This window comes from Apium graveolens, chromosome 2 (assembly GCF_009905375.1).
Source record: "Apium graveolens cultivar Ventura chromosome 2, ASM990537v1, whole genome shotgun sequence".
In the NCBI taxonomy this organism is placed as follows: Eukaryota; Viridiplantae; Streptophyta; class Magnoliopsida; order Apiales; family Apiaceae; genus Apium; species Apium graveolens.
Window position 1 is genome coordinate 64,817,094 of NC_133648.1, and position 12,002 is coordinate 64,829,095.

General features: G+C 36.4%; 1 protein-coding gene across 1 annotated transcript; it reads left to right on the top strand.

Moving 5' to 3' along the window:
• Window positions 1-3,475: 3,475 nt before the first annotated feature.
• Window positions 3,476-4,774, top strand: LOC141690330 (uncharacterized). Its single transcript, XM_074495100.1, has 2 exons — window positions 3,476-4,057; window positions 4,121-4,774. The coding sequence occupies exons 1-2, from the start codon at window positions 3,476-3,478 to the stop codon at window positions 4,772-4,774; spliced, it is 1,236 nt and encodes a 411-aa protein (XP_074351201.1).
• The last annotated feature ends 7,228 nt before the right edge of the window (window positions 4,775-12,002 follow it).

The following is a 12,002-nucleotide window of genomic DNA, read 5'->3' on the forward strand; positions in this document are numbered from 1 at the left end:
CTATTTTTAAGTAATCAAAACAATCCAATTGAATTGTACTGACAATACTATCGGCAAGACAATCCTTTGAGCTGGAAAGACTTTCGGCAAGACAATCCTTTGAGATGGAAAGACTTTCGGCAAGACAATCCTTTGAGCTGGAAAGACTTTCGGCAAGACAATCTAAAAGAACTGGAAAGACTTTCGGTATGACAATCCAATTGTCATACCAGTTCAAATGTTTGTCTTGCTGAATTAATATTGAATATTAATTCAAAATCAATTCTGAAAATACATAATATTAATTCAGAATTAATTAATCAATTAATTCAATTAATCAATAAATTAATCTTTGCAGATATAATTTATTTTCTTAATTAAATTATATGACTTAGTTAATTAATAGAGAATTAATACTATTCTTGAACAGCAACCACTCTTCTGACAATCTTCTGAAAATCACTGAAAATTATGAATCAATTCCACCACTTCCATGTTGACACTCGATGTACTGTCTGGTTCATGAATGACTAACTTCTGTGATGTTTCTTCATGTCTTGATTTTAATAATTTGATTTTCTTCAGATTAAATCCATGTAATTAATTGATACCCTGTCAAGATCTCTGTCACTTGATTAAATCCACAAGCTTGATTTATATAACTGAGACTTGATAAATTTCTTGAACTTCTTCCAATGAAGTAATTCCTCAAGCCTGTAGATGAACATTATTTCTGAATCCTTTGATATATGTTACTTTGAGAGATCTCTTTGACGGTGGATCTACTATTTACTTATTACATTCTTATTAGAGTTGAGTTAAATTCTCGAATAAACAAATAGGCTATATCATATTCCTTTCATTCACAAATGACGTGAATGGAAGAAATCATTCTATCCATACCTAATTTTACTTTTAAAACTTTACTTATTAAAAAAATTACTAATAAATATTTTGTGAAACGTCACTTACACATGGACTAACTTTTTCTTTTTACGTAACAACACGCATATGTAATTTTGTTAGTTATTTGATGATTACCAATTATTATTAAAGAATTAAAACTTAATTAATAATATGTATTTTAATCTGTAAAAGGTTAAATAATATGTCGTATCTCGATCAACTAATGTACCATAAAATATTATATTTAAATTGAAATGTAGGGATACATGGGCTTTATTTCCTAAAATATTGGTGTGAAATGTTTACAAGAATGATAATAAGGTTCTTAACACATTATATTTTTATACAAAAAATAAACTTGGCATTATGAATGTTCATAACAAATGTTTCCAAAAGCGTCATTTAAACTTCATGACGAAATATATGATGGAATAATTAATATAAAATTATATTAAAGATATAAAAATCAAAATTTTGGAAAAATTTCATTATATAGAAGCTTTTGTGATAAACCATAAGCTTGAAGGAAAATATTTTTATCAAGGAACAATGATCTAAAGTGTATATGACATATCATTTAATTAGGCATGAGTATTCAGAATAAGTCACATAAATTAATTAATATAGGAGTATTAATAAAAAAGTGTGTACATGGTTTGAGATATATTTTATATCATTTAACATAAGAACAAAGTTTTCTTAATAAAGTTAAATCAGAATCGTGAATTTCTTGTTAATAGGAAAAAGCAGGGTCCATAAATGTCACCAAAAATACAGTATGAAATTAATATTCAAAATTTTTAGGCACGACTACTTAAATGGAGTTATGAAAGTATTAATAATGTGTTGTGCATATATAAATATGTAACTAAACACTAATTTTGATATCTATATTACATTTACAACAAAGTATCTCAAGAGGTTCTTAATAAATATATTTTACATAAGAATGTAACATATATTCTTTTAACTTTGCAAGATTGATTATATGTAATATAAAGTTAGAAATATTAAAATACTAATTATCTAAAGTGGGGAAAACCATAAATTTGATAAACTACATGTTGTTTACCTATTTATAATCAATGACTTTCACAACTTAATTAGATAGAAAGTTTTTTACGTCTCATCTTTTGATGAGTTTTTTACGTCTCATCTATTGGTGAGTTATTATTATTATTACTATTTGATCTATATTGTCAGAACCAAACTGGTGTATTGGAGTGTAAGATATCATGGCGAGTTCTTCACAAGGCAAAAACTTAGAGGAGGCATATGCAGAGCTTTCACTGAGTAATGAAGATGAGGAGGGCCTTATTTTGGAGGACATACCGGATGGTGAGAAGATAGAAGGACTGGAGAGGTGTTTGGTGGGAAGGCTTTTGACCAATAGGAAGGTGAATTTCGTGGCAATGCAAGATACCCTATCGTCAATTTGGAGACCAGTCAAAGGTGTTTTTATGGAGGAAACATATCAAATGAACATATTCTTGTTTAAATTCTTTCATGATCTGGATCTGCAAAGGGTTTTAGATGATGGCCCATGGACGTTTAATCAACAAGCACTTCTTATCCGGAAACTGAATATAGATGAGCAGATAAAAGATGTTAAGTTATCAGAGTTATACATGTGGGTGCAAGTGTATGATGTTCCTATAGGTTTTAGATCTGAGTTCATTTTAAAATCTATTGGTAACTATGTGGGGCGGTTCATGGAGACAGATACAAGGAATTTCAAAAGTATGTACAGGAGTTATATGCGCATAAGGGTTACGATCGATGTAGGACAGCCACTGAAAAAACAGATGAAGATTAAAAAAGCTGGAGGAGAGTGGATATGGATTCATTTTAAATATGAGAGACTCCCATCATTTTGCTTTTACTGTGGACGTATAGGGCATACAGAGAAGTTTTGTGAAGATATGTTTGATAATAATCAAGGACAGGAGATGAGGAAGTATGATAGCTCTCTTCGTGCACCGTTCAGAAATCAGGTTGTATGCAAGGAAAATCAATGGCTAAGGAGTCCTGAGGGGATGTTATTAAGTCCGACAGGAGTGGACGGAAAGGGAACGGAAAAGGAAGCAACGGTGAATACTGCAGATAAGGAAAGCAACGATGGTTACGCTAATGATGATCATAATCCCAGAAAATCAGGAGTAATAGTAACGACAGGAGGAATTGGAGGAGGGGATAGGGTAATGACAGTGGTAACAGATTTAGCAACAAATAAGGAGGTTTTAAACGAGAAGCGGGAAGATAAAAATTCAAATGAGGTATTAGTTGGGCTTTCCATAATGGGGGATCCGAAAAGAAGAAGATTGGAGGATATAGTAGAGAATGGGCCGGGCCAAGGAAAAGATCAGTTGGACGTGGCCATGGTAGAAGCACAGGATATAAACTCACTGAACCAAAAAAATGAATTAAAGGCGGGTGCTGCAAGGCAGGCCCGCCTAGAATTATGAGTATAATTAGTTGGAACTGTCGAGGCATTGGTCTACCCTCGAAAATTCAGTTCCTTAAAGACGTAGTACGTCAAGAAAGACCTTCTTTTATATTTTTATGTGAGACTATAGATAGTAAAAGTAAAATGGAGAGAGTGAGGCGGGCATTACAATTTGATGGTTTAATCTCGGTGGATGCTATTGGTAAGAGTGGGGGTTTGGCCTTTCTGTGGAGGTATAAGGATCAGGCCCAGCTTAGGAGTGTGTCTCAGAATCATATTGATATGGAAATAACTATGGATGGAAAGGATAGATGGAGATTAACAGGGATTTATGGAGAGCCAGATAGAAATCAAAGAAGGAAAACATGGAATTTGCTTCGTACATTGGCAAGGGACTCAAACCTTCCTTGGTGTGCTATAGAGGACTTAAACAATGTAGTGGCACAAGAAGATAAGACAGGAGGTGCACCATATCCGGGATGGTTGATAGAAGGTTTTAATGAGGTGCTTGTCGAGACAGAGTTGATAGATATGGATCTTGTTGGGCATCAATTTACATGGGAAAAAGGTCGCGGCACTGATTCATGGACTGAGGTGAGATTAGATAGGGCATTGACAACTGTGGCGTGGCTGAATCTGTTTCCGTTAGCAAAATTATATAACTTGGAAGTTTCAGCATCAGATCATAGCCCGATTTTGTTGACTCCGGAGGGGAGTAATATGCAGGTGGTGAGGAAAAAGTTTAGATTCGAGAACGCATGGTTAACTGAACCAATGTGTAAACTGTAGGTGACAGAAAGTTGGGGTATAGAAAGTAGTGATGATATTCAAAAGAAAGTTAAAACATGTGGGGAAAAATTGTATCAATGGGGTAAGGAGATAACCAGTAGATTTGGTGACAGAATAAAGAATTGCAAAAAGAAAATGCAGATGTTGAGAAAGTGCAGAGATGCTGAGTCAGTGCGAAGGTATAATGATATAAAGGCTGAGTTGTTTCTTATTCTAGAGCAGAAGGAGATCTTTTGGCGCCAACGATCAAAACAACTGTGGTTACATTCAGGGGACAAAAACAGTAAGTACTTTCATGCTGCAGCATCAGTTCGAAGGAGAAACAATCAGATTAATCGACTCAAAAATGGGGAAGGATGTTGGGTGGATTGGGACGCAGGGTTAGCTGATCATATAACAGAGTATTATAATCATCTTTTTACGACAACACAAACAGACTGGCATGAGACTATTGAATGTATCGATGTAAAAATAACAGAGGAGCATAATATGGAACTGTTGCAAACAGTAACAGAGGATGAAGTCAGGACATCTTTGTTTCAAATGGACCCAGATAAAGCTCCCGGTCCGGACGGGATGACTCCAGCTTTTTATCAGAAGCATTGGTCGATTGTAGGTAATGATGTGGTTGGTTTGGTGAGGAAATTTTTTTAAGATGGGATTATGCCTGTGGGGTTAAATGAAACAAATGTGATTCTTATTCCGAAAAAGAAGTGTCCAGTTGTTGTTGGGGATTTAAGGCCCATATCGTTGTGTAATGTGTTGGTTAGAGTAATCACAAAAGTCATGGCTAATCGTATGAAGTATATGTTGGATGGAGTTGTTTCTGACTGTCAGAGTGCGTTTATACCAGGACGATTGATCACTGACAATGTAATGGTTGGATATGAAATGATACATTACTTAAAGAGAAGAAGAAGAGGGAAAGAGGGGTGTATGGCAGTGAAGATTGACATGAGTAAGGCTTATGACAGGATTGAATGGGGATATTTACGAGAACTGCTATGCAGAATGGGTTTTAATGATTGGTGGGTTCATTTAATCTTTCAATGTGTGAGTTTAGTTTCGTACACTATCATACATGGTCTAAGAGAAATGGGTCCAGTTGTTCCAAGTAGGGGTCTTCGTCAAGGAGACCCATTATCTCCGTATTTGTTTATCCTGTGTGCGGAAGGATTTTCTGCTTTGCTTAGGAAATATGAGACTCGAGGGTTAATTCATGGAATAAAAGTGAGTCGTAATGCCCCCAGTGTGAATCACCTTCTGTTTGCAGACGATAGTTATCTCTTTTGTAAAGCAAATGAGGATGAAGCCTTGAAGTTAGTTGATTTGCTGCAAACTTTTGAAGAAGCTTCTGGGCAGCAAGTGAATTTAGCAAAATCAACAGTGGTGTTTAGTCCTAATGTGAGAATGGAATGTAAGGATCGAATTTGCCAGATTATGCAAATGAATGAAGCGAATGAGTCAGTAACTTATTTGGGATTACCAAATATGGTTGGGCGGAATAAGTCGAGTGTGTTTGGTTTTTTAAAAGAAAAGATGAAGCAACGAGTTCATTCGTGGAAAGAACATTGGATATCTCAGGCCGGTCATGAAGTTCTAATAAAAAATGTAGCTCAAGCTCTGCCCACCTATGCTATGAGTTTGTTTTTGTTACCAATAGAGATTACGAAGGATTTGGAGAGAAGCCTTTCGAGATACTGGTGGGGAATAAAAGAAAATAATCAATCTGGTATTCATTGGATGAGTTGGGGTCGGTTGAGTAAGCACAAATCGAAGGGTGGGATAGGTTTTCGAGATTTTCGAGACTTTAACTTAGCCCTTCTTGGAAAGCAAGGCTGGAGATTGGCAACTCAAACTGATCGTTTGGCTGGTAAGGTTTACAAAGCAAGATACTTCTCGGATTGTCACTTTTTTAACTCGACATTGGGGGATAATCCCAGTTTCATATGGAGAAGCATTTGGGAAGCTAAGTCTGTGGTGATGGCTGGTGCTAGATGGAAGGTAGGGGATGGGAGTCAAATTAAAATTTTGGGACATCCTTGGTTACAGGGAGAGTCTAATCCGTGTGTAATAAGTGAGTTGCAGGGGTTGGATAATGCTACTGTGAATTCGCTAATGGAAATCAATGGGCAACAGTGGGATATAGAGATTATAGAAGACTTATTTAATCAGAGAGATCAGCAGTGTATTTTAAATACGACTATAGGGGGGACTGGTGAGGTAGATAAACTTTGTTGGAATGAGGATCTCAGTGGTGAGTATACGGTGAAGAGTGCTTATAGATTACTTCAAGTTCAGAAAGGGTACTGGCATACGAGGGATAATGGTAGCTTGTGGAAGTTGGTGTGGAGAATTAAGGCACCACCAAAAGTTTTAAATATGGTGTGGCGTGCACTAGCTCACTGTTTGCCAACGAGGACAGTTCTGAGTGCAAAACGAGTTCCTATTCCGTTAATGTGCCCAGTTTGTAGTGGTGTAGAGGAGACAATTATGTATGCACTAGTTAGTTGCCCCTTTGCAGACCAGTGCTGGAGAAGAAGAGGTGGAGTTTATCAAAGTGCTGCAGGTCTTATTTTTGATGAGTGGTTGCAAAAAATGTTTGATCGTACGGGGAAGGAGGAGTATGGTGAAATTGTTACCTTGTGTTGGAGTATTTGGAAAGCCAGAAATAACATGGTCTGGAACCAGAAAAAGGGTGAGGTGAATGATGTGGTTTTCTCGACAAAGCGGTATCTTGCAGAATGGATAAGTGACCAGGCTAACACAACAAAGGCTCTGTACCGGGATGTTATTCCAGGAGATGGAGCAGAATCTTGGGTGAGACCTAAAAAGGATATAGTCAAGATAACAGTCGATGCTGCAACGTTCGATAATTGCTCTAAGTATGGTATTGGTATTCTGGCCCGGGATGATAGGGGAGAGGTTGTTCAGGGTCGATCAGAGCTGTATGTTGGAGACGTGCGATCGGAAATTGCAGAAGCTATAGCTGTGAAAGAAGCTTTGAGTTGGGTTAAGTCGACAGGGTGGAGAGGGGTGGTGCTTGAATCTGATTGTCTGACAGTGGTTCAAGCGTTAAGGAGCAAGATCAGCATGAGCTCTCCGTTTGGCGGTATTATTGCTGAGTGTCGTAAGATGCTCTTAGACTTAAATATTGAATTGTTATTTATTAAACGATCTGCTAACATGGCTGCTCACTATTTAGCGAGAGAGTCACGTTCATTTCCAGGTCGAGTTTTCGATAGGAGGTCTGTTCCTATTGAATTACAGTCCATTTTGTTGGCTGATAAGTTTGAGTAATATATGCTACCTTTTCGTCAAAAAAAAGAAGATAGAAAGTCGTATCAATCAAAATTATTTGAACTTGCAGCTAATTTCTTTGCATAGTGCTCAACTTATATTTTTCGTCTATTATAATTGGTTGGTTATAGTAAAAAGAGATCGATATCTTTGTACCATTTCAAAATCTTGAAGATATCATTTCAGTTTCATAACATATAATTTTGAAAAAAGAATCCAGTCAAAATACTTAAAAAATTATAGTTAACTAAAAAATATATTTATATACATTTTTAAATTATTTATTAGAATTTATTAATGGTTCTTCAAGTTTTTGTACAACGATAACAAGTAGGAGCTTGTTTTATTTGAGGTCATCATCGAGCAATTGGTCAGGTTATAAATATTTTAAGTATAAAAATATAAGCTTGAAATTGTATTCACACGTTTTATTATATAACGAACATGTTAGTATGGTGAACCTCAAAGAAGTTCCCTCGTATTGCTAGATGCTTCCGACGCTACGATCTAGCTAGAGTAATCTGTCCTCGAGAAAAGAACCTACTTTTTGAATAACCTGCTTTCCTACAAGTTCATACAGAATCTTTAATTTCCTTGTAATCTCTCAATAAACCTCTATATTCAGCCCATCTACATATGACTCATCCTCATTTATCATGTTGGGCTGGTCATCTAGACAATTTAACACTTATAGATTGAATAGCCCAATGGACCTAAATTTAGCCCTGAGATATTTTAGGTACAACAACTACCTACAGTTACTTGTAGTGAAAAAATGTGAAAGAAATCTACACAACTTCCAAACTAGAGATCCAATTTTCTGAATATCTTACTGAAGATGCATAAGTTCCACAATATGCATCCAAACTTGCGTTATCTAACTCGTCATCATAATAATGACAAAAAATGCTTTCTAATGGACATTATAGGCTAATTCTTCCATTCTAAGGAATTTCACTAAAAGACTAACCTACAATGCTTCAAAAAATATTCATATGACTGTTCTTCACTCTTCTGCCGATGACAATCGTTATGTATTCTTCTTATGATTTTGCAAAATCCATTCAAGAAATCTCCCAAGGTTCCTCGTGTTGCGATTTAATCTAAAACTTATTTTTAGATAATAATATTTGTATTAAGTTTTATTTATTTGTGTTACTGCTGAATCATGTAAACCACGTAGCAGGTAGAATAGGTCATTTGTCTGTTTCAGTAATATTAGGAAGAGTTCTGAATAAGTGGGGGTGTTAGAGTATTTGTAGGAAGTAGTTGCATAATTTTAGCTAACTCAATAGTTGGTCCATCCTTTAAATATTTGTATGTACTCTGTTAGAATTATAAGCAGAGAGAACACAATATAGTCCATGGAGACAGTCATATTTTTACATATCAATCTTTGTTTTTATAATTTCATCATGGTATCAGAGCCTCATGATCTAGGGTTTGTGGGTTGATATTTTTACACATCTATATATATATATATATATACATATTAAGCATTAAGTTTTTATTTTTCATGTTCAATGACATCAAGCAATATGTGATATTCAAGAAGCATCTCGAGCTGAGATGGTGAGGTGCAGTCTAGGCAAGTGGGAGGTATCATCATGTGCAGTATGGGATGCATATGGGGTTAATATTCTATTCTATTTTCGCACTGTCCAGGAGAAGTTAAAATTAGAGAAGGAAGCTGAAGCTTTTGTTGCTCAGGACGATGGTTGAGGGAGAGTGTGACAAAACTCGACGAAAGAAAGAACACTGTCAAGAAGCAAATTTAGCACAGTTTCATGACGACGAACCGAAATTGTGGTAGAGGCCATATGGGCCAACAAAGACAAGCCATACGGGCTTCTCAATAATAGCCATAAGGGCTGTGAAATGGATGCCATATGGGCACGAAATAAATTGCTAGACGGGCAAACAAGGAAGATAAAAGGAGCTGTGATCAGTGGTGCTATATGGGCACAAAAAGGCCACACGGGCTGGATCAATGTATTTGTCATACGGGCATAAAGAAGCTGTTTCAGTTCAAGGCATGCCATACGGGCTATGTTAAAAATCTGCATAAACAAGTTTAGATTAAGGGGGAGATTGTTGGGATTTAATCTAAAACTTATTTTTAGATAATAATATTTGTATTAAGTTTTATTTATTTGTGTTACTGCTGAATCATGTAAACCACTTAGCAGGTAGAATAGATCATTTGTTTGTTTCAGTAATATTAGGAAGAGTTCTGAATAAGTGGGGGTGTTAGAGTATTTGTAAGAAGTAGTTGCATGATTTTAGCTAACTTAATAGTTGGTCCATCCTTTAAATATTTGTATGTACTCTGTTAGAATTATAAGCAGAGAGAACACAATGTAGTCCATGGAGACACTCATATTTTTACATATCAATCTTTGTTTTTATAATTTCATCACCTCGAACATCATTTTCAATTTTACTTATTCTTACAGCTTCACGGGGAACCTTTGATGGGAGACACATGCACACGCCTCTAAAATTACTACAGTCTTGAAATAACAGGAGTATACACCTTACCATTCATTTAGATTAATTTAATCAGTTCAAAATTTTAAAATTTTGATTAACCTATAAACTACCGAGGTTATTATGGAAGTTCCCCATGAGACATACTTTTCACGCGCGTGTAACCCTTTAATGTTGTTGGATCCCTCCGTTCTCTATCCATCTTCAATATTGTCGGGTCTTTCCGTTGTTTAGATCGTTATAATGTTAGTTGGTCTCTTAACTGTTCAACTACTCCAATATCTCTGACCCCTCTGATGTTCGGACACCTCTGAGTTGTTACAACGCTTTCATACAATTAATGTTACTAATGAAATCAGGATCAAATATATTTATTTGAATACCAGTTGTTTATATAGAGCATAACTTGGATAGGCTTCTTGGGCGCGCTCGATACTGGAGATTCTTGATACATTATTGGGGAAAAGACCTTTTTACTTCTAGATTTGTTAATGAATGACTTCACATAGATTGTTTAAACACGCTAGTTAGGTGAAAGGTTTAATGTTTCTTATTAATACCTCACTAAAGCCGTTTTAGGTGCATGATGGGATGGGTTCAGGTGCATTATCTTGCTTTTTTTCTTTGACAAACTCCATCCAGTCTAGTTGAGGGTGCATGGTATTTATTGATGGCCTTGAGTCATCTTGAGCGGGACCAATAGGTAGAAGATCATTATGATATTTGGAAAAGACCTCTCCATGAGGATTAATTGTAAATCATTGTATACATTTTACTATAATCAACTTAATCCTCTCATTTCCCGATAGTTGAAGTTCAACTAGGTGTTGGTCGAGAAGGTAAGAATTATGGAGATGTAACCGCATCCCGCCAACTAGGAGAGACCTCTATAATAAGGGAATGAGGATACACGCCAAACTGGAGGGGTCTCGTCTGAATAAGTGGGTACCTTCTCGGTGGATAATAATGCGTATATGACAAATATTAACCGGACAAATTATGGCGTTAATTATTTTACCATCATATATTCGAAAATTCAGCTATAGTCTAAAACCTTCTCACATGTGGGTGATATCGATCAAAAGTAATCCGTAAAGATATAATTAATGTTAAATTAATTATGTCCAAAGTTGAATCAAAAGTCCGTAATCAAAGCTCGTAAACATCATGACCAAATTGGGTCATGGTGACCACGACCCAAATTAGGTCATGTAAACCATGACCCAAAGTGGGTCGTGACATCCACAACCCAAAATCAGTTGCATACTTAGCCCGTCTGACCTGAAAATGAGGTCCACGATAACACCAAAATAACGTCCAACATGGAAACGATCCACCGATGACAATATTTTTTGGCTTAATTCTCCACAATACAAAGATACGTAGGCATCTTATGAGGACTGCTAGTCTCAAACGCAAGAACAACAATTAAAGCTCGAAGCTCAACAACCTAGCATTAAATACAATCACAAGCCTAGTTTTTATTCCACAACATTTGGCGCCATCTGTTGGAAGACAACATCAACCATGGTAAGCCCACGGAGTAGAGGTAATGACAGAACTGAAGATCCAATTCTGTCACAGTCTATCTCATCCACCATTGAGATCCCGGTGCACTCAATCTATGCTACTCTCGGAGGATGAGTTCTTGCGGCTTCAACTGAGACTCAAACTCAAAGGAAAAATCCTTCAACTCTAAATCTGCCTCTAGGGACAAATCCCCAACTTCAACAGATGCATGTGCCGTTATTATCTAAACCCGTTGGGTATGAGTTTTCGATGATCGTGATTCCAGGAACTACCAATCCCCTTTATGAGATGTCTTTGTACCATGAGGTAAAAGAAAGTAGCCTCTCACGCTAAGGAGAAGGATGGGGGCGGACGCCCCAATATATCCATGGCTTGGACCCTATCCCTGATGGATGAGACTTTTCTGGACCTAACTCTGAAAGAAATTGAGATTCATCAGAAGATGAGACCGTTACAAGGAGAAGGCGTTCTAGCAAGGAGTCTCAATCAATAGGCTATCAACAGTTCCGGAGCACCCAAAGGATGATTCCGCAAGATATCCAAGAGAGGATTAAATCTCATA